Source organism: Pongo abelii, chromosome 12 (assembly GCF_028885655.2).
Source record: "Pongo abelii isolate AG06213 chromosome 12, NHGRI_mPonAbe1-v2.0_pri, whole genome shotgun sequence".
Taxonomy (NCBI): Eukaryota; Metazoa; Chordata; class Mammalia; order Primates; family Hominidae; genus Pongo; species Pongo abelii.
In genome coordinates this window covers 58,239,799-58,259,020 of record NC_071997.2, presented here as the reverse complement: position 1 = coordinate 58,259,020, position 19,222 = coordinate 58,239,799, and the positions used below count along the sequence as shown (strand labels likewise).

At 47.4% G+C, this 19,222-nt stretch overlaps 1 protein-coding gene across 4 annotated transcripts in view; it reads left to right on the top strand.

Annotated features, from left to right (window-relative positions):
- Nucleotides 1-19,222, top strand: part of TET3 (tet methylcytosine dioxygenase 3) — a 114,554-nt gene that overhangs the window by 47,343 nt on the left and 47,989 nt on the right. For 3 of the 4 annotated variants that reach the window (XM_054548039.1, XM_002811898.5, XM_009237169.4), the window contains one exon: nt 11,205-13,338. In XM_054548039.1, coding sequence (XP_054404014.1) covers nt 11,205-13,338 — 2,134 coding nt within the window. The remainder of the gene's footprint in view (nt 1-11,204; nt 13,339-19,222) is intronic. The other variant, XM_054548040.2, reaches the window with a different exon arrangement.

Genomic DNA, 19,222 nt, shown 5'->3' with positions numbered 1-19,222 from the left:
GAGGCAGGAGAATGGTGTGAACCTGGGATGCGGAGCTTGCAGTGAGCCAAGATCGCGCCACTGCACTCCAGCCTGGGCGACAGAGTGAGACGTGAGACTCCGTCTCAAAAAAAGAAAAAGTTATTGGGGCCGGGCATGGTGGTTTGAGGTCAGGAGTTCGAAACCAGCCTGGCCAACATGGTGAAACCCTGTCTCTACTAAAAATACAAAAATGATTTGGGCATGGTGGTGGGCGCCTGTAATCCCAGCTACTCAGGAGGCTGAGGCAGGAGAATGGCGTGAACCTGGGAGGTGGAGCTTGCAGTGAGCCGAGATCGCACCACTGCACTCCAGCCTGGGCAACAGAGCGAGACTCCGTCTCAAAAAAAAAAAAAAAAAAAAAAAAAATTGTAGTTATTGGGGCCGGGCATGGTGGTTTGAGGTCAGAAGTTCAAAAGCAGCCTGGCCAACATGGTGAAACCCTGTCTCTACTAAAAATACAAAAATGAGCTGGGCATGGTGGTGGGCGCCTGTAATCCCAGCTACTCAGGAGGCTGAGGCAAGAGAATCACTTGAGCCCAGGAGGCGGAGGTTGCATTGAGCTGAGATCGTGCCATTGCACTCCAGCCTGGGCGACAGAGTGAGACTCCGCCTCAAAAAAAGTGTGTGGTGGCTCCCACCTGTAATCCCAACACTTTGGGAGGCCGAGGTGGGTGGATTCCTTGAGGCCAGGAGTTTGAGACCAGCCTGACCAACATAATGAAACCCTTTCTCTACTAAATAAATAAATAAGCAAGCAAGCTGGGTGTGATGTTGTGTGCCTGTAGTCCCAGCTACTTGGGAGACTGAGGTACAAGAATCATTGAGCCCTGGAGGCAGAGGTTTCAGTGAGCCAGGATCCCACCACTGCACTCCAGCCTGGGTGACAGAGTGAGACTCTGTCTCAAAAAAAAGTTCTTGCTAAACCCCGTTGGCACTTGGTATTAAACTAAAATACCCTCTCGCGGTGCTTACTATGTTCCTGGTACTGTTATAAATGCTCTTCATATATTGTTTAATTTTCATAATAATCTTGTGAGGTAGGTACTGTTACTCATCCCCAATTTACAGGTGACAAAACAGAGGCACAGAGAGATTAGCTAACTTGCTTATGGTCACACATCTAGTAAGTGGTGGGGCCACGATTCAAACTAAATGTTCTTCCTCTTCAGTCCTACGTAATAGGTGTAAAATGGAATCTTCTTGTGATCTTATTTTGTATTTTTCTGTTTACTAATGATATTGAGTATTTTTTCTTATGTTTATTCCCTTTTCTTTTCATGAAGAAGAAATATAAAATTTAAAACCATCTCCCTATTGTTGGGGCACTCAGGTTGTTTGTAATTCTCTGCTGTTCATGCTTGAGGGAAAATCATTGGCACATGTAGCTTTTTTATGTCTTCTGTTGGCTTGTTTACTTTTACATTTCCAGTGAAATTAAGAGTACTTAGTGGTTAAAAATGGCTGTGCTCTTCCACATTGCCTTGTGATCTTGAGGCAATTACTTGTCCTCTCTGTGTTTAGTGTCCTTATCTCTGATCTCCACCTTGGAGGAGCCTGTGGTGATTAAATGAGATAAGTGAATGTGCGACAATTTGCATGATACTCCGCCTGTCATAAGAGGATTCCATCAGAGTCAGGTAGAGACTTTTCCTGGTTCCTTCTTTTCCTTTCTTCCTCGAACCCATATTAATTACTATTAGGTCAGAGGACATGAACAAAGTCCTGTGCTTCTGCCAGATATGATGACCTCAGGGAATTAGGCCCATTTCAGCTTTTTTCTAAGTATCACCCCAGCCACTGACAGATTTGCTATATCTGCCCATTTTGTAGCAGGAAAAAAAATTAGATTTTAAAATGTTTTACTGATATGCATGTAGTAACCACAAGAACAGCTGCCTCCCCCGCCCCATATAAGAATACCCTCTGCCAACGTATAATGCTCTCAAGAAGTTAGACATAATCCTGGAGTTGCTGTCTGCAGAGGTGGCCAGTTTGGGTATGGAGGGTGCAGACATGGGACTGGGCTAGTCAGTGTGCCCATGGGCACACACTCACTTCTGCAAGAAAAGGCAGATGTGCACATCCTCTGCAAGGGTTCCCCTAAAACTCTCTTTCTGCACTCGCTGATTAGTTTTATCAATAAATCTTCCAAAGGGAGAATCCTCTTAAGAAATGAATAATTGATCAACCCTAGACAGAACATGCCATAAATACAACCCATTTGCTATTAGAGAGAGTGGGGCCATCCATTTGGTGGCAAGGAAGAAGGAATTAGCTTTGTAAGGAGGTGGATTCTGAACTCTAGGACTGACTGAGATAAAGGATGAGGCTGGAAAGAGCAGCCCCTTGAACAGCTGCTATGGATCAGAGTAGCTGAGCTGGTGGTATGTGTGGTTGGGAAAGTACTGGGTGGAGTTTACTGGCTAGCAGGGTGGGGTGCTGCCACCACTATCTTAGAGTCCCATGAGAATTCGCTTCAGGAGGTTCCTCTGCAGAGAATGGGCTACTGGGCTCTGAAGGTTGACTATAGGCTAGTTCATTCTGGCCAAAAACACCTTCTTGGACATGGTTGTTCTAATATGGTGTGTAACTGCTGACGGTCAGCAAAACAGCCCTCCAGACTCTGTTCCTCTTGTAACTTCCCCTTTCTTAAAGGCCTTAAGAAGGTATAGCCAATCAGGACTTTGCTCTTTCAAGATAACATTCTTTGTCTTCTCTCTTCCCTATTTTCCTTTAATAGAGAATTGCTGATCTGGTTTTGATGTGTTGAGAGTAAGGAAGGATTTGGGAAACCTGGTGTCATATCTGTATCCTTCACTGTGTTGTTGACTGAATGAGGTGTTTGGGGAGTGGCGTTCCACACTTGTCCAGCCTTGCCTGGCATCTGGGGGGCTCTGGAGTCCCCTGGATGGGGAGAGCAGGGTGCTGCTGTTGAATGCCTGCAGATGTCTGGAGGACCAGCTCTGGAGATTTGGGAGTCTAAGAAGGGAGTGCACTGTAGAGGAGGAGGCAGGAGACCTTGTGAGCTAGCCAGGCGGGGTGCAGGGTCACCTTCAGCACAGGGTCCCCAGCTCTCTGAAGGTGGGAAATGTGACTGGGGTTGGCGATGCTGTGTGCACATATGAACTCTTCATGGAGTGTAGTGAAGAGTTATGTCTCTTCTTGGATCTGAGAAGGGCATTTTCTCTGCCTGAGTAATGTTTCCTGCCTCTCAGTCTCCTAGTAACAAATTCCTGCTGCCCCTAGGTGATGGGAACACACCTCCAACTTGGGGAAGACCTAGCCTGGGATGGGCATACCCCCTTTCAGTGATATTGTGAGGCAAGGAAGAAACCTGATGGGGTTGGGTGTGAGGACCCAGCGAGGACAGGGAAAAGGGGTTTGCACCTGGAAGTTGGCAGTAAGATGTGCAGCACCAGCACCTTGGGCTTCTCTGGAGGCCCCTACAGCCTTTGCAGACCTCTACCATGTGTGCGTTGTAATGGGTGCCATAATAGCAGAGAGATCACCAACTCTGCCTAGAGCTTCCATGGGTCATCTCAAAGTATGGGGGTGATGAGGCTTGCACCAGCCAGGTCCCTGGGGAGGAAGAAGCAGCAGAGCTTTTTGAACGCATTCTAGAGACTTTGGTAGGTTTTGAAGGTGTGGCAGATGCCTGGTTCCCTAGGAGCAAATGGTGTAGTTGACCATACACTCTTATGAAAAGATCCCTAACAGATCATGGCTGTGCACAGTAACTGTAGGCTCTGGGGCAGCCTGTGGTGGACAGGACTGGTCAAGGAGGACTTTCTCAGGGAGGGATTGATTCTGTTCCTTGTCTCACTGCTAAATTTAATCACCTACCTCCGTAACCACGTTTCATCCCCATCTGTCTGCTAGTGCTTTAGTTCAGGTCCTTATTGTTACTAATCTGGACAGTTGCATAGTCTCCTAACTGGTCTTTGGGTCACCAGCCTCGAACCCTGCAGTCTGTCTTCTGCAAGACGCCTGAATGCCCCTCCTGAGATGTAAATCTGCTCTCTGTAGCATTCAGGCTGTGGTCCACACACCTGCCTCCCCTGCCTTTGCGATCAAGATACACTCAACAGCTTATGCATCTCCAAGCCTGCCAGGGCTTATGATTCTGTGCCTTTGCACATGCTATTCCTTCCATCTGGAACTCCTGCAGAATTCTTCCCCTTCTTCCAGAATACCTGCTACTCTCTCCAGCCTCTTTGAGATAAAACCTTCCTGGACGCCCACCTGCCCAGATAGCTGTATATACTGAGCCCCCACAGACCCCTGTAGATACGGCTTTCACAGCACTGATATGATTTAGGGCATTGACCTATAGGCCTTTTTCTTCCTTTTCATCTTAAAACTTCTTGGGGTTCCTGAAATACATAGTCTGGTCTATTGTCAGGTAACAAATCACCCCAAAACACAGTAGTATAAAACAGTAATCATTTTGTTATGCCCAGGGATTCGGAAGTCAGAAGTGACAACAGCACGGGTAGCTTCTATATGTTCCTTGATGTTTAGGGTCTCAGCTAGGAAGGCATAAAAGCTGGAGGTAACTTAATGACTGGGCTGGAATCCTCGAAGGGCTCCTTCACTCACACATTTGGCAGATGATGGCAGCTGTTGGCTGGGACCTTGGCTGGGAATGTCAGCTGATTCCTCCATGTGGCCTCTCCACATGGCCTGGGCTTCCTCACAGCGTGGTGGCTGGGCTCCAAGAGTGAGAATCCCAAGAGAACCAGGCAGAAGCTGAATTGCCTTTTATGATCTAGCTTTGAAAGTCATGTAGCGTCACTGCCATTGTCACAAGCCCACCCAGATTGAAGAGGAGGGAATATAGACCCCCACCTCTCCATGGGGGAAATGTCCAAGTCACACAGTAAGAAGAGCATGTGGAATGGAGGGAATGTTATGGCTATCTTTGGAACACACAGTATGTCACACGTATTAAGCACTTGATGCATATGAATGGCATTCTTAAACTGAAGATTGAAGCCAGGGTGGACGATGAGGAAGAGTTATGAAGTTGGTGGCTGGGAGTCTTAAGAGAGGGCATGTTCAAGAGATTGTGGAGTGGAGAAGAGTGTCTGTGTGGGGTGTGTGCATGCACACATATGTGTGATCAGGGAGGGGGCTTAGGGATACATAGAGTTGCTTAAAGGATCCACTGTCAGGTGAGACAATTAAAACGTACATGCAGAAAGACCCAGATTGGGAAGGCAGGATGGAAAGGGAGGAGATAAAATTGAGAGACAGTTCACATTTAGAATTGTTTGGATCCAATGACTGCACACATTGGAAGAATATGGGTAACATTTGGGTTGGGAATGTTGGTGAATGCAAAAATAGGAAAGTTGGGAAAGTTGCTCTCAGGAGGGAGAGTTCAGTTCTGTTTTAGACAAGCTGACTCTCAGTGGGCTTACGGCATGGTCTAGGGGTTGGAGCTAGCTGGAGGGTAGTTGAGAAGTCCAGACAGAAAGCAGACATTTAGACCAGGCATGGGGGCTCACATCTGTAATCCCAGCACTTTGGGAGGCCGGGGCAGGAAAATTGCTTGAGCTCAGCAGTTTGACACCAGCCTGGACAACATAGCAAGACCTTGACTCTACTAAAAATAAAATCAGCTGGGCATGGTGGTGCATACCTGTGGTCCCAGCTACTTGGGAGGCTGAGGTGGGAGAATCAGTTGAGGCTGCATTAAGCCATGATCGCGCAACTGCACTCCATCATGGGCAACAGAGCAGCAAGACCCTGTCTCAAAAAAAGGAGCATCTCACAGTGATGTTTGCTGGAGCCCAGAAGGGAATGAGAATTGAGGGGAAAAGTGGAGGGTTTCTGAGCTGGGATGGGTCTGAGCTGAGGCTTCGAAAGGGCTAAACTGGTCCCCATCCTCCTCTGGCATTGTCCTGCCTCCCTGCCGATAATTGCCAAATAGCTGCTTGCTTTTCTTTTCCGCATCTCCATTGATAAGAACTTGTTTCCTCTGGTTGTTAGGGGGACTGGTTTCAGTGCATTTTCTAGTATCTCTAAGTATTAAGCAAATTCTTCCCTAGATGGAACCTAAGCTTTTCTCTCTCTTTACCCATTTTCTAATTCCATCCCTTAAGGCCATTCAGAACAAGTCTAATTCTTTTTCCCAAACAGTAGGCCTTCAGATGTTTAAAGACTTTCTGGAGTTTTATCTTGTTCAGAACCAAAAGGGAGCTGTTCGTCTTGTGGTTTTGAACCCTCATGCTCGCCTTCCTCTCTGCCCAGAGGGTGCAGCCCCACAGGGAAGCCTGCGTTCAGATGGGGACTGTCTGGGTCACAAGCAGGGCTGTCACTGCTTGTGCTGTAGTCCTGTTCAGGTCAGGTCATAGCTGTGTGTGTCAGACTGGGTCAGAACCTATTAGTAGACCCCGAAATCAACTTAGAAGGTTGCAACCTGCATTTAAAAATAAAGAAGAAAGATACATTAATGTATCTGTTAAGGGGAAGTACTGTTTTACAAAACTTGTTTATAAGTAGCTAATGGGTCACAGTGTAAAATGTATTTCTTACTGTGGATTGTAGTGAAAATTTTTGAAAAAAACTGGGTTATAAGACCCTTTGAAGCTGCCACATCACATCATACTGGGTGTGCCATCAGTTAGCTCTCAGGGTTTTACCTCTTCTGATTCCTAAGACATTTTTATGGGTACCGCTGCTGCTATTATGTGCTTCTTCCATCTTTAATTTATTTGCACAGATGTGGCTTGGGGCCTAAGTATGAGACCCTGTTTACCCTTTTAGATTTTTTTTCTCTCTATTCTGTTGACCTTTTGGCACCTGGTTCTGTCACTCAACATAGCTTTATCCCTTCTATTTTCAACATCTACTTATTTGTTAAGTGAGCCTTCTCTATCATTATTGATAAATATGTTGAACAGGATAGTTCCAAGAACAGAGCCCTGTGGCAGACCACTAAAGACCCTTCTCCCAGTTGATACACCTCTTGTACCCTTTGAGCATGGTCATTTAACCAGTGGTGAACCAGCCCTTTCAGCCTGCAGTTCTCTGTAGCTGGCCTCAAAAGGGTCATGGCAGACCTTGTGAAACTTGAACATCCACAGCCGAAGTTGCAAAGTCAAAGGCCTACAGGGGGTTGGCAGGTAACACAAGTGAGTGAAGTGATAATTAATTCAAGCAATTAATAAGTAATTCCTGACCCCAGCCTTGGTTTCAAGAAGGCAGTGTGGAGTAGGGAAGCTGGGGGTGAGTTGGAGTAGTTATATTCTATGTAAGGAGTAGCCACTGCTCAGTTACAGACAAAGTTGCCCGTAGAAGCGTGGATCTTCAAGAAAATCCAGGTTTCATGTGGAATTTGATTTTTGAATGTTGGCAAAACAAAAACATTAACACCATATAGGCAAGTAAAACAAACTTGTGGGAGATTTGGCCCGAAGCTCTCGGCTTTGTGACCTGTCAGCCACAGTATCTTCCCATTTGCTGTCCAATGACCCCATGACTCAAAGCACTAAGATTGTTTGGATGTTGGTAGGTTAACGGCCTTCCGTGGAACCTGACTCCTTGTGGTTCTTACCGGGGCTGTTCTTAAACGCAGCAGACTGAGAGTTGGGAATGATGCTTCTCCTTCTCTTGCCTGTTGGCCCCGTCTCCTGCTGGCAGGTTTCCTCCAGCATCACTGACAGGTGTTGAGAAAGGTATCAGTGGGATCTCTTGGTTGGGAAATGGGAATTTAGAGTTTCTTAAGATCTCCCTATCCATACTGGCTTCACTTACCTCATATCTACATCTACTTTTCCCTTTCTCCTCTTTTTGGTCCAAGGAGCATTTTCCTTCCCAGGGAATTCAGAGGCACAAGAGCCATCCTAGCCCTTCCTTATTCTTATTCACACACCAAAAATAACTTTTTAAATCCCTTTTAGTTGTCTTGACCATTTTGGGGAAGCCTCCACTCATGTAGCATTAGTCTCCCTGACACTGTTTTTGTAAATCTGTGCTACTCTCGGGTGTTTCTTCTTGGTTATGCATGCTCCTTCCGTCTTCCTACATAAGCATGTAAGATTTGACCACTTCAGATTGTATAGCCTTGTTAGCCACATTAGTTTAGGCTTCTAAGAAAGAAGAGAGTGCTGAGTGATCTGCCACATTCCTAGACTTCTGAAAGGTAGTCTCCCACTGGGGTCAGGGAAAAGCTGATATATTCTGTGGCCTGTGGGGATGGCAGGCCTTTCATTTGCCTGAGTGTTACTGCTCCAGCTGTGGGCAGGAAGCACAGGAGTCATTGAGATTTGCACCCTGCCTGGCAGGGGCCACCATCTAGTGGGGGAGGGAGGCAGCTACTTGAACAAATAACAGTAGTGGCATGTGATAAGTGCTAATGGAGGTGCCCTGGGAACCCAGGGAAGGAGCCACAGATAATTCTGTGTAGTAGGTAGGGGAAGAGGTGACACTGAGCTGTTGCTTGAAGGATAAGCCAGAGAGGCCGCTCTAAGAGGCTGAGAAGGGCATTCCAGGCAGTGAGAACTGCGTGTACAAAGCCTGGTGACGTCAGAGAACATGGCCTGTTAGAAAAGCATGAGGGTCTTTTGTGGCCAGAATGGGGGCATAGGTGAGGATGAGGCAGGAACTGCAGGCTGGGGCCTCTGCTAACCTCCCACAGAGCTCATCCCAAACCCTAGTTTCCCACCACACTTAGGAGCCCACGATGGCCTTGTCTGACAGTCTTAGGACTGGCATCATTTTAGTCACCTACTTAAAACACTTTGAGGCCAGACACAGTGTCTCACACCTATAATCCCAACACTTTAGGAGGCTAAGGCCGGAGGATCATTTGAGGCCAGAAGTTAGAGATCAGCCTGGGCAACACAGCAAGACTCAGGCTCTAAAATAAAAAATAAAAATAAAAAATAAAAATTAGCTGGGCGTGGTACATGCATCAAGTCCTAGATACTTGATAGGCTGAGGTGGGAGGATCGCTTGAGTCCAGGAGTTCAAGGCTGCAGTGAACTGTGATCACGCCATTGCAGGAGTTCAAGGCTGCAGTGAACTATGATCATGCCACTGAACTCCAGCCTGGGTGAGAGTGTGTCTGTAAAATAAATAAATAAAACACTTTGTGTTATACTTGAGGGACTGATTTCTTATTTAGCTTTTTATTTTCACAGAATTTAAAAATTTATAGAAAAATAGCAGGGATCGTACTTGGGACTTCACATACCCCAAATGTGTAGGTTTTGCCTCATGTATTTATCATCTTGTCTGTAGAGACATATTTTTCCATATGCATATAGTTTTTTTCTGAATCATTTGAGATTAAATTGAGTACACGATGTTCCTCAACTTATGACTGAGTTACGTCCCAATAAACTAATCATAAATTGAAAGTATTGTAAGTCAAAAATAGGCATTTTATAGACATGATGGGATGCTAAAACACAGAACACAATATCCAGAAAGCCCCAACAGGATGGAACACTGTGGAGCCTCAGTCATTTACCTTGGTGATTGCGTGGTTGACCAGGGGATCTGGCTTGCTGCCACTGCCCAGCATCGCGAAAATGTTGCTAGCCTCAGAAAAGATCACAATTCAAAGTATGGTTTCTGTTGAATGCCTGTCTCAAAGTCGGAATCCTAAGTGGAACCATCGTAAGTTGGGGACTGTCTGTACTGTCCCTTTACTCCTAAATACTTCAGTATGTGTATCCTGAGAACAAGGCCATTCTCTTACATAACCCATTGTCTAATGATCCAAGTCAAGATTAGGAATGACAGAATATTATCTTATCCACATCCATATTCACATTTCACGACTTGTCCCAAGTAAAAATAAGTGTGCTTTTCCCCAGTCTAAGGTCTAAGCCATGAGCACGCATTTAGCTGTTCTTTTTAAGGGAAGAGATTGTTCTCTTCAAAAAATTTCAAAGTCAAGAAAAACAATCCAGGTACTTTCTAGAACGCCCTTCAATTTGGGTTTATCTGATGTTTCCTTGTGATTAGATTCAGGTTATACATTTTGGCAGGAGTTCTATGTGAGTGGTGTTAAGTCATCCGCAATGTCTTACATCAAGAGGCACATGGTGTTATTTTGTCTCAGTATTGGTGATGATTATAACTTTGGTCATTTGGGTTAAGGTGGTGTCTGTGTACCAGATCTCTCCACTACAGTTACTATGGTAATTATGTAATTTTAGAGGAGATGCTTTGAGACCATGCATACATCCTGTACCTCATCATGCTTTCACCTGCTGCCACTGATGGCTTTTTAAATCGATAAGTCCTTCTGTGTTTTCTCTTAGCATTCTACAGTAAGGAAGAGCTTTCCTTTCCTAAGGGATGGGTCTGCAAACTCAATTTCACATCTTTGTATTCACTTTTCACTTGCTGGGCCAGGTCCTCCTGGCCCTCTTCCTCTCATCCTTCCCCTTTGATGTGCTTTTGGGGATGTGAGGTATATAGTGGTGGTTCTTGTGCTTGGGGAGAGGCCTGAATCCTTCTCTAAGCAGCAACTTACTTGTCTTTGGCAGGACTGACCCGGCATGGGGCTAAATGCATGCTGTGTCAGATCATCGGTGTTTCCCTTAGGCCTGGGGCTGTGTGTGGGAATGTGGTCTGTTGCCAGCTTTCTGTGCTCAGCCTGGGCTTAAGTGAGGACAGTTTTAGGGGGAGAAAAGAACTATGGTCCCCACTAGGAAGCCATGGCTGACCCATGGTCCAGGCTGAATTTGTTCATCAAAGCTCCTCTTTCCCTACCCCTACAAACCCACACTTCACACTTAGAGCACGTGTGTACACACAGGCTTGGTTGGATTTCTTTCCATCTTGACAAAAAACAAAATAAAGTCCTAGTGTGACTTTGATCATTGTGAATTAAGGACCTTTTTGTGTGTCTCTGGTTTTAGGAGAGCCTCATTTGTGTGATTGATCTGAGGCTCTAAAAGTTTCTGAGCAACATTAAGAATGTCTCATTAGGATCTTCTCTTTAAAAATATCTTAAAGATCTTCTTTTTATTTCTGCTGGTGAAGCTCCCTAGGGAAGCAGAGACATGGGAAGATGAATTGGAGACTCAAAAAGTACCAGAGAGAGGATTTGCAAGAAAAGTTGGGGGTCAGATGTGCACCTGAGTGGTATGAAGCAGGGAAATGCTTTTCAAATAGTGTGGTTCATTTTTTTCCTTTTTCCCCCTTCTCTCTCTCTTTAGACAGGCTCAGAGCTCAGCCCAGTTGATGGACCTGTTCCAGGTCAGATGGACTCAGGGCCAGTGTACCATGGGGACTCACGGCAGCTAAGCGCCTCAGGGGTGCCGGTCAATGGTGCTAGAGAGCCCGCTGGACCCAGTCTGCTGGGGACTGGGGGTCCTTGGCGGGTAGACCAAAAGCCCGACTGGGAGGCTGCCCCAGGCCCAGCTCATACTGCTCGCCTGGAAGATGCCCACGATCTGGTGGCCTTTTCGGCTGTGGCCGAAGCTGTGTCCTCTTATGGGGCCCTTAGCACCCGGCTCTATGAAACCTTCAACCGTGAGATGAGTCGTGAGGCTGGGAACAACAGCAGGGGACCCCGGCCAGGGCCTGAGGGCTGCTCTGCTGGCAGCGAAGACCTTGACACACTGCAGACGGCCCTGGCCCTCGCGCGGCATGGTATGAAACCACCCAACTGCAACTGCGATGGCCCAGAATGCCCTGACTACCTCGAGTGGCTGGAGGGGAAGATCAAGTCTGTGGTTATGGAACGAGGGGAGGAGCGGCCCAGGCTCCCAGGGCCCCTGCCTCCTGGTGAGGCCGGCCTCCCAGCACCAAGCACCAGGCCACTCCTCAGCTCAGAGGTGCCCCAGATCTCTCCCCAAGAGGGCCTGCCCCTGTCCCAGAGTGCCCTGAGCATTGCCAAGGAAAAAAACATCAGCTTACAGACCGCCATTGCCATTGAGGCCCTCACACAGCTCTCCTCCGCCCTCCCGCAGCCTTCTCATTCCACCCCCCAGGCTTCTTGCCCCCTTCCTGAGGCCTTGTCACCTCCTGGCCCTTTCAGATCTCCCCAGTCTTACCTCCGGGCTCCCTCATGGCCTGTGGTTCCTCCTGAAGAGCACTCATCTTTTGCTCCTGATAGCTCTGCCTTCCCTCCAGCAACTCCTAGAACTGAGTTCCCTGAAACCTGGGGCACTGACACCCCTCCAGCAACGCCCCGGAGCTCCTGGCCCATGCCTCGCCCAAGCCCCGATCCCATGGCTGAACTGGAGCAGTTGTTGGGCAGCGCCAGTGATTACATCCAGTCAGTATTCAAGCGGCCTGAGGCCCTGCCTACCAAGCCCAAGGTCAAGGTGGAGGCACCCTCTTCCTCCCCGGCCCCGGCCCCATCCCCTGTACTTCAGAGGGAGGCTCCCACGCCATCCTCGGAGCCCGACACCCACCAGAAGGCCCAGACCGCCCTGCAGCAGCACCTCCACCACAAGCGCAGCCTCTTCCTAGAACAGGTGCACGACACCTCCTTCCCTGCTCCTTCGGAGCCTTCTGCTCCTGGCTGGTGGCCCCCACCAAGCTCACCTGCCCCACGGCTTCCAGACAGACCACCCAAGGAGAAGAAGAAGAAGCTCCCAACACCAGCTGGAGGTCCCGTGGGAACGGAGAAAGCTGCCCCTGGGATCAAGCCCAGTGTCCGAAAGCCCATTCAGATCAAGAAGTCCAGGCCCCGGGAAGCACAGCCCCTCTTCCCACCTGTCCGACAGATTGTCCTGGAAGGGCTTAGGTCCCCAGCCTCCCAGGAAGTGCAGGCTCATCCACCGGCCCCTCTGCCTGCCTCACAGGGCTCTGCTGTGCCCCTGCCCCCAGAACCTTCTCTTGCGCTATTTGCACCTAGTCCCTCCAGGGACAGCCTGCTGCCCCCTACTCAGGAAATGAGGTCCCCCAGCCCCATGACAACCTTGCAGCCAGGCTCCACTGGCCCTCTTCCCCCTGCCGATGACAAGCTGGAAGAGCTCATCCGGCAGTTTGAGGCTGAATTTGGAGATAGCTTTGGGCTTCCCGGCCCCCCTTCTGTGCCCATTCAGGACCCCGAGAACCAGCAAACATGTCTCCCAGCCCCTGAGAGCCCCTTTGCTACCCGTTCCCCCAAGCAAATCAAGATTGAGTCTTCGGGGGCTGTGACTGTGCTCTCAACCACCTGCTTCCATTCAGAGGAGGGAGGACAGGAGGCCACACCCACCAAGGCTGAGAACCCACTCACACCCACCCTCAGTGGCTTCTTGGAGTCACCTCTTAAGTACCTGGACACACCCACCAAGAGTCTGCTGGACACACCTGCCAAGAGAGCCCAGGCCGAGTTCCCCACCTGCGATTGCGTCGGTAAGTCTGCCTGGGTATCAGGGAAGGGCAGAGAAAGGGCTGTGGCCTGGTGAGCTAGGATTTCTAGGCCCTGCCTTTCATTTGGCAAACATTTATTTGTGCCGACTGCCACGCTGGGTTCTGGGAACACAGAAATGAGCTCATAGCCTAGTGGAAAAGACATTGAAAGAAATTGACGTGATACTGTTCGTGTATGCCACGTCGGCTGAGATGGGCATAGGTGCTTTAATACACAAATGGAGTTGAAGGCATAAAATAGAGGCCTTCTTGTAGGAGGTAGTACTTGCGCCGAGCCCTACAGAGCCATCAGGTAGAAAGGACACATTCTACGAGAGGGAGTAGCTTGGGCAACAGCTTAGTGGCTATGAGGAGTGGAACTTACTTGGACTATTCTTGGTTCAGGCAGGAGCAAAAGGGGTTGGGTATATGTGGGGATGAACAAAAGGTGGCTTGGTGGGTGTGGAGGATGGTGTCAGGGGCCAGATTGTGTAGGGCCCAGGGAGCCAAGGCCAAGAGTTTGACTTGACCCCATAGGTAATAGTGAGCTCCTGAGGATTTTAAAGCAAGGAATGCCCTGTCACCTCGTGCTTTTGAAAGACTTCTGGCTTATGGTGGGGAGGGAAGCTTGAGGGCACTGAGGAGGCATAGCTGTAAGAAAGGTGTTGTCATGAGCCAGGCAAGAAATGACAAGGGCCTGGCCTGAAAGAGCCGGTGGCAGAGGGAGGTGTTGGAAGGTCTCCAGAGGAAGGCTTGTGGGAGGAGGGAATGAGACACTGCAGGTCTCTGCCTGGGGTGGTGGTGTTCACTGATAACTCGGATTGGGAGGACAGGAAGTGAGTTCCCATTGGACGAGCCACATCTGAAGTGGCCAGAAGACCAGGTCAGGGTCTGAGTTACACGTTTGGACCTAGTTAGCATGCAAGTCATGGTTGAAGCTGTGCCGTGCGTGAGAACGCGTTGAGGAGTTGAGTCCACTTCTAAGCCTTGCCTTCTGGAATGAGAGCAGGGTGCAGGGCCACTGAGGACCACTCCCCAATAAGCGTACTGTCTCTGGGAAGTCCTGGAGGCAGTGGTAAGCTCCAGGTCCACTCGGCCCCCACACTCTGTTTAGGGAGTGTTCTGTAAAAGATATGTGTGTTTCAGATGTTGACAGAAAACACAGTGGTGCTGGCAATGAGCATATTGAATTCTTGTGATTTTATGATACACAGACGGGTCTTGGGAAAAGGCTGTCTTCCCTACTTGTGAAAAATACGTAAATATCAAGTAAGTCATGTACTTGCTGGGATGTTGTCTCCCGGTCAGTGGGGAGGAGCTGGGCTGTTCTGCCTCCTCCAGCTACCCCTCCCCGACTCCTGGGGTACGAGGCAGAGGGGTGGGGTGACAAGGAGTCACATGCAGAACAAGGAAAAGCTGGCCCCAGGGCTCTTACCTGGGGGTGAACAGTTATGCTGCCAGGCACTCAGAGACATGCTCCTAGATGGTGGTTCCCACTGGCCCTGTCCATTCTTAGATATGACTAGTAATGACATGACTTCGAGGGCCCTCTTATTTACCAGCATATGGGGGAAACTTGTTTTGATCATGGGGTCCGCTTACCCTTTTCTCCGTGCGTGTATGTGTGTGTCCCATCCGCCTGTGTTTAGCACCTCGTTTCTCCTTCTACAACGTGGGAAATATCCTTACCTAGTGTTTTAAGACATAGTTGATCCTTAGCCAATATTTTAATTGTTGAATTTAATTATATGGATATTATGTGTGGTCAAACTAGTTTTTAAATTTGCATCCCAACTCCATCACTTACTAGCTGGGAGTGCTTGGGCACTTTACATAACCCATCACGGTTTCTGCTTCCTCATATGTAGAATGAAAACGATAATAGTACCGGCCTCACCGGGGCTGTTGTGAGGATGAAATTCGTTACTATGTGTGAAGCACTTAGTGCTGTGTTGGCACAAGAGTGTCAGCTGTTATCAAGCCTGTCAAGTCCAATAGGGCAAGAAAAGTAAAACCATACCTTGTAAAGGAAAAAAAAAAAAAGTTGGCTGTTCCTTTAGTTATCATATATTAATTACCTAGCCATGTATAACTACCAATAAGGATGGAATTAAGAGAAATGGTTCATCACTGAAGGACTTCGCGGTTTCCTTTTTTTATTTTTAGGCAGGGTCTCACTCTGTTGCTGGGGCTGGAATGCGGTGGCATGATCTCTGCTCACTGCAGCCTCCACTTCCTGGGCTCAAGCAGTCCTCCCACCTCAGTCTCCCGAGTAGCTGGAATTACAGGCGCATGCCACCATACTTGGCTAATTTTAAAAAATTTTTTGTGGAGACGAGGTCTCACTATATTGCCCAGGCTTGTCTCAAACTCCTGGGCTCAAGCGATCCTGTCATCTCAGCCTCCCAAAGTGCTGGGATTATAGTCGTGAACCACTGTGCCCAGCCTATGGTTTACTTAAGGAAAAAAAAAAAAACAATAAAATATTTAGTCACCCACTCAACCAGTGTATGCTGAGTGCCTTTTACCTCCGAGGCCCATGCTGTTGTATGGAAGTGGCTATATGGCAGGGGTACCCTGTAGCACAGACTTGGTTGTCATCATGGGAGGTCATGTTTTATCTAGGAAACTCTTGTTTAGAGCTGGGTTTTGAAAACTGTAGTGAACACACATGGGGAGAGGCAGAAAGGCTTTCCAGACTGAGTAGTGCATAAACAGTCTTGGGGCAGAAGGAGCAAGCTTGCAGGATGGGATGTTGCAAGGGTGACCTGAAACCTCTGTTCTCCTGCATTCCTCGGATGAGGAGCCTCCACCAGAGAGGATACATCTTCGCTTGTAGGCAGTGAGCAAAAATGCAGGCATCTGTCAGCATCAGAGAAACCAGACCTCCAGGAACTGGGAGCTAACAACACTTTGTATTGTTAAATTAGAGGAAAATACTTAGGTGAAAACAGCAGAAACAAATGTGAATGATCATCTCAGTTAAGTTTTAGAAAATGGATAAAAGACTAGAAGGAAATATATCAACAGTGGATTGTCTCTATGGTCGGAGTATGGATGACCTTTCCCTCATGTGTTTTCTGAATTTTCTACAATGAAATTTGTATTGTATAACCCAGAAATATTTGTGAAAGTGCATGCTAGCAGTAGCATAGAAGGTGGATTGGTGAAGGGTGATAACCGTGTGGTAGGAGACCCGTTAGGAAGTTTTTGAGAGTAAAAGTGTTTATGAAGCATCTGCTCTGGTCCAGGCACCCTGCCAAGTACTTTATAGTCACCACCTCACTTAAATCCTCATAGCAGCTCTATGAGGTAAGTACTGTCAGTGGCTCCATTTTAGCCATGAGGAAACAGATTAAGTAATTCACCAAGGTCATACAAACTAGTGAAAGTGAGATTTGAACCTAGGCAGTTGGACTCTTAACCACCATGTCATATTGTGATTGAAATTGGTCAGCTGGGAAACAAGTCCTCACTAAAACAATGGTAGTAGAATGAAGAGAACCAACAAAGAGATTTGCTCTGAAACAGCTTCTGGAGGGCCTGAGGTTTGTGTTAGGAAAACCCATCCTGTTTTCCAGAATTGTCTGGCCACATGCTTCTCGCTCTGTTGCCCATGCTGGAGTGCAGTGGCGTGATCTTGGCTCACTGCAACCTCTGCCTCCTGGATTCAAGCAGTTCTCATGCCTCGACCTCCCGAATAGCTGGGATTACAGGCACCTGCCACCATGCCTGGCTAACTTCTTGTATTTTAGTAGAGACGGGGTTTCACCGTGTTGCCCATGCTGGTCTCAAACTCCTGAGCTCAGGCAGTCCACCTGCCTCAGCCTCCCAAAGTGCTAGGATTACAGGTGTAAGCCACCACGCCTGAACAGGTGCTTCTTCAGTTGGTATGGTAGAATTTGTGAATTCAGGCTCAGAACAAGGCTTAGAAATCAAGGTGCTCACTCTGGGATGACAATGGGAAAATCCCATACTCCAGAAATTCATCCCCTCACCAGTGGTAGGTAGAGAGTTATAGGTTAATATAAGGAAGAATTTTCCATAGAAGTGGGGGTGAAATATGGAGACTCCATGAAGCCACCTAATAGCTGATAACAGAATATGGGAACAACTTTATAAAAGCATACAAGTTCCTATAGCCAAAAAAAAAAAAAAAAAAAAAAAAAAAGCGGTGGGAGAGGGGCCCGGGTGCTGTGGCTCATGCCTGTAATCCCAGCACTTTGGGAGGCCGAGGCGGGCAGATCATGAGGTCAGGAATTCGAGACCACCCTGGCCAGTATGGTGAAACCCTATCTCTACTAAAAATACAAAAATTAGCCGAGCATGGTGGTGGGTGCCTGTAATTCCAGTTACTCTAGAGGCTGAAGCAGAAGAATCACTTGAACCTGGGAGGCGGAGGTTGCAGTGAGCTGAGATCATGCCACTGCACTCCAGCCTGGGCGAAAGAGCAAGACTCTGTCTCAAAAAACAAAACAAAACAAAACAAACATCTATTATTCAAGTTGTTTGGTAATTTTGCCAAATAAGCAATTTAGCCAATATGGGCATCACCACGTAACCAAAGTCCCCAACCCCCTTATATAAAAATGATGGGCTTCTGAAGGTCTGGATGGGACTCATATGGATTTTTTTATCTGAATCTTGAAGTTCTAGAATTAAAGGCACCCCTTAAAGCTTCAAAGAAGTAAACTTATAAGCTATGAAAGGAAATGCCATTCTCTAAAAGGTGTAATATGATGTTTACAGCTTTGAGAATATTTATCACAAGTTGAATTTCTACGTTGAATTATTGCAAGTGACTTGTGGATGTGGATATTTAAAAATACTCATTGGAGAGTCCCCCCACAACCATCCTATAACACCATTGTCAGAAACAGGACAAGGAGCTATAGAGACTGTTGTTCCCTTCGCCTTTGTGTATTTTGTCTATTTTCAGTAACAGGGAAATTCCCAAGAGGAGCCAGTTTAGGACAGAGAATGAATGCAAATGACGTTTTAGTGGAAAAAGCATCCTTTGTGCTCATCTAGTCACCATCTTAGAGATGAGGAAGCAATCTGTGTTAGTTTGTAAGCGTTGTCCTGATGTCTCCGGGGAGCAGCCAACAGGAAGCTGCAGAGACTAAACCACAGCAAAAGCAAGAGGTTAGGAGGTGTAGATGCTAGTGGTTGCCTTCATAGAAATATGTTGTATTTTTAATCAGTTGATTGTTCTTCCCTGAAGAAGTGGCCACAGGGAAAATATCTCCTTTGCCTGGAGCGTGGTGAAAGTCTGGGTGAGGGAGTGGCATTGTCCAGCAAATGTGGCCGATGGCATGTCCATCAGGGAATTTCAAATGGGACATAGTCCTGAATGGAGGACACAAAGTTATTTGTTTACAATCGTGTAAAGTCTGTTTTCTACAGTTTTTATTTCTATGAGAATGTATCACGCAAACCCCCCACCCCACTGCATTGAGATGAAGAGAAACTTCATACCTTTTAAATATTTTTTTGAAACAATGACTATTTGGACACCATATAAAGGATGGAGAATCTGACGGTGAGTAGGAGGTATCAGAGAAAACTTCCTGCAGGAGAGGATGTCTTACTGAGTTTTAAAGGATAAATAGAAGTTTAATAGAGGAACAGGGAGAAAGGACCTGAAGTTTATGCAGATGAAAGACATGTGGAAAGACACATGAAGATGCGGAAGATGAGAGAACATGGGGAAATACAGGTCATGCCGATGTGATGGGTGTGGAAGATGAAAGATTGGGAGTGGCTGGAGAGGAGAGTTTCAGGGGAAGAGGGGATGATACCAAAGCCAGAGAAACCAGTTTGTAGACTCAGATGTAGTTCAGGCAAGAAATAATGGCCCTCTGAACTAGAGTGACCTTGAGTAGAA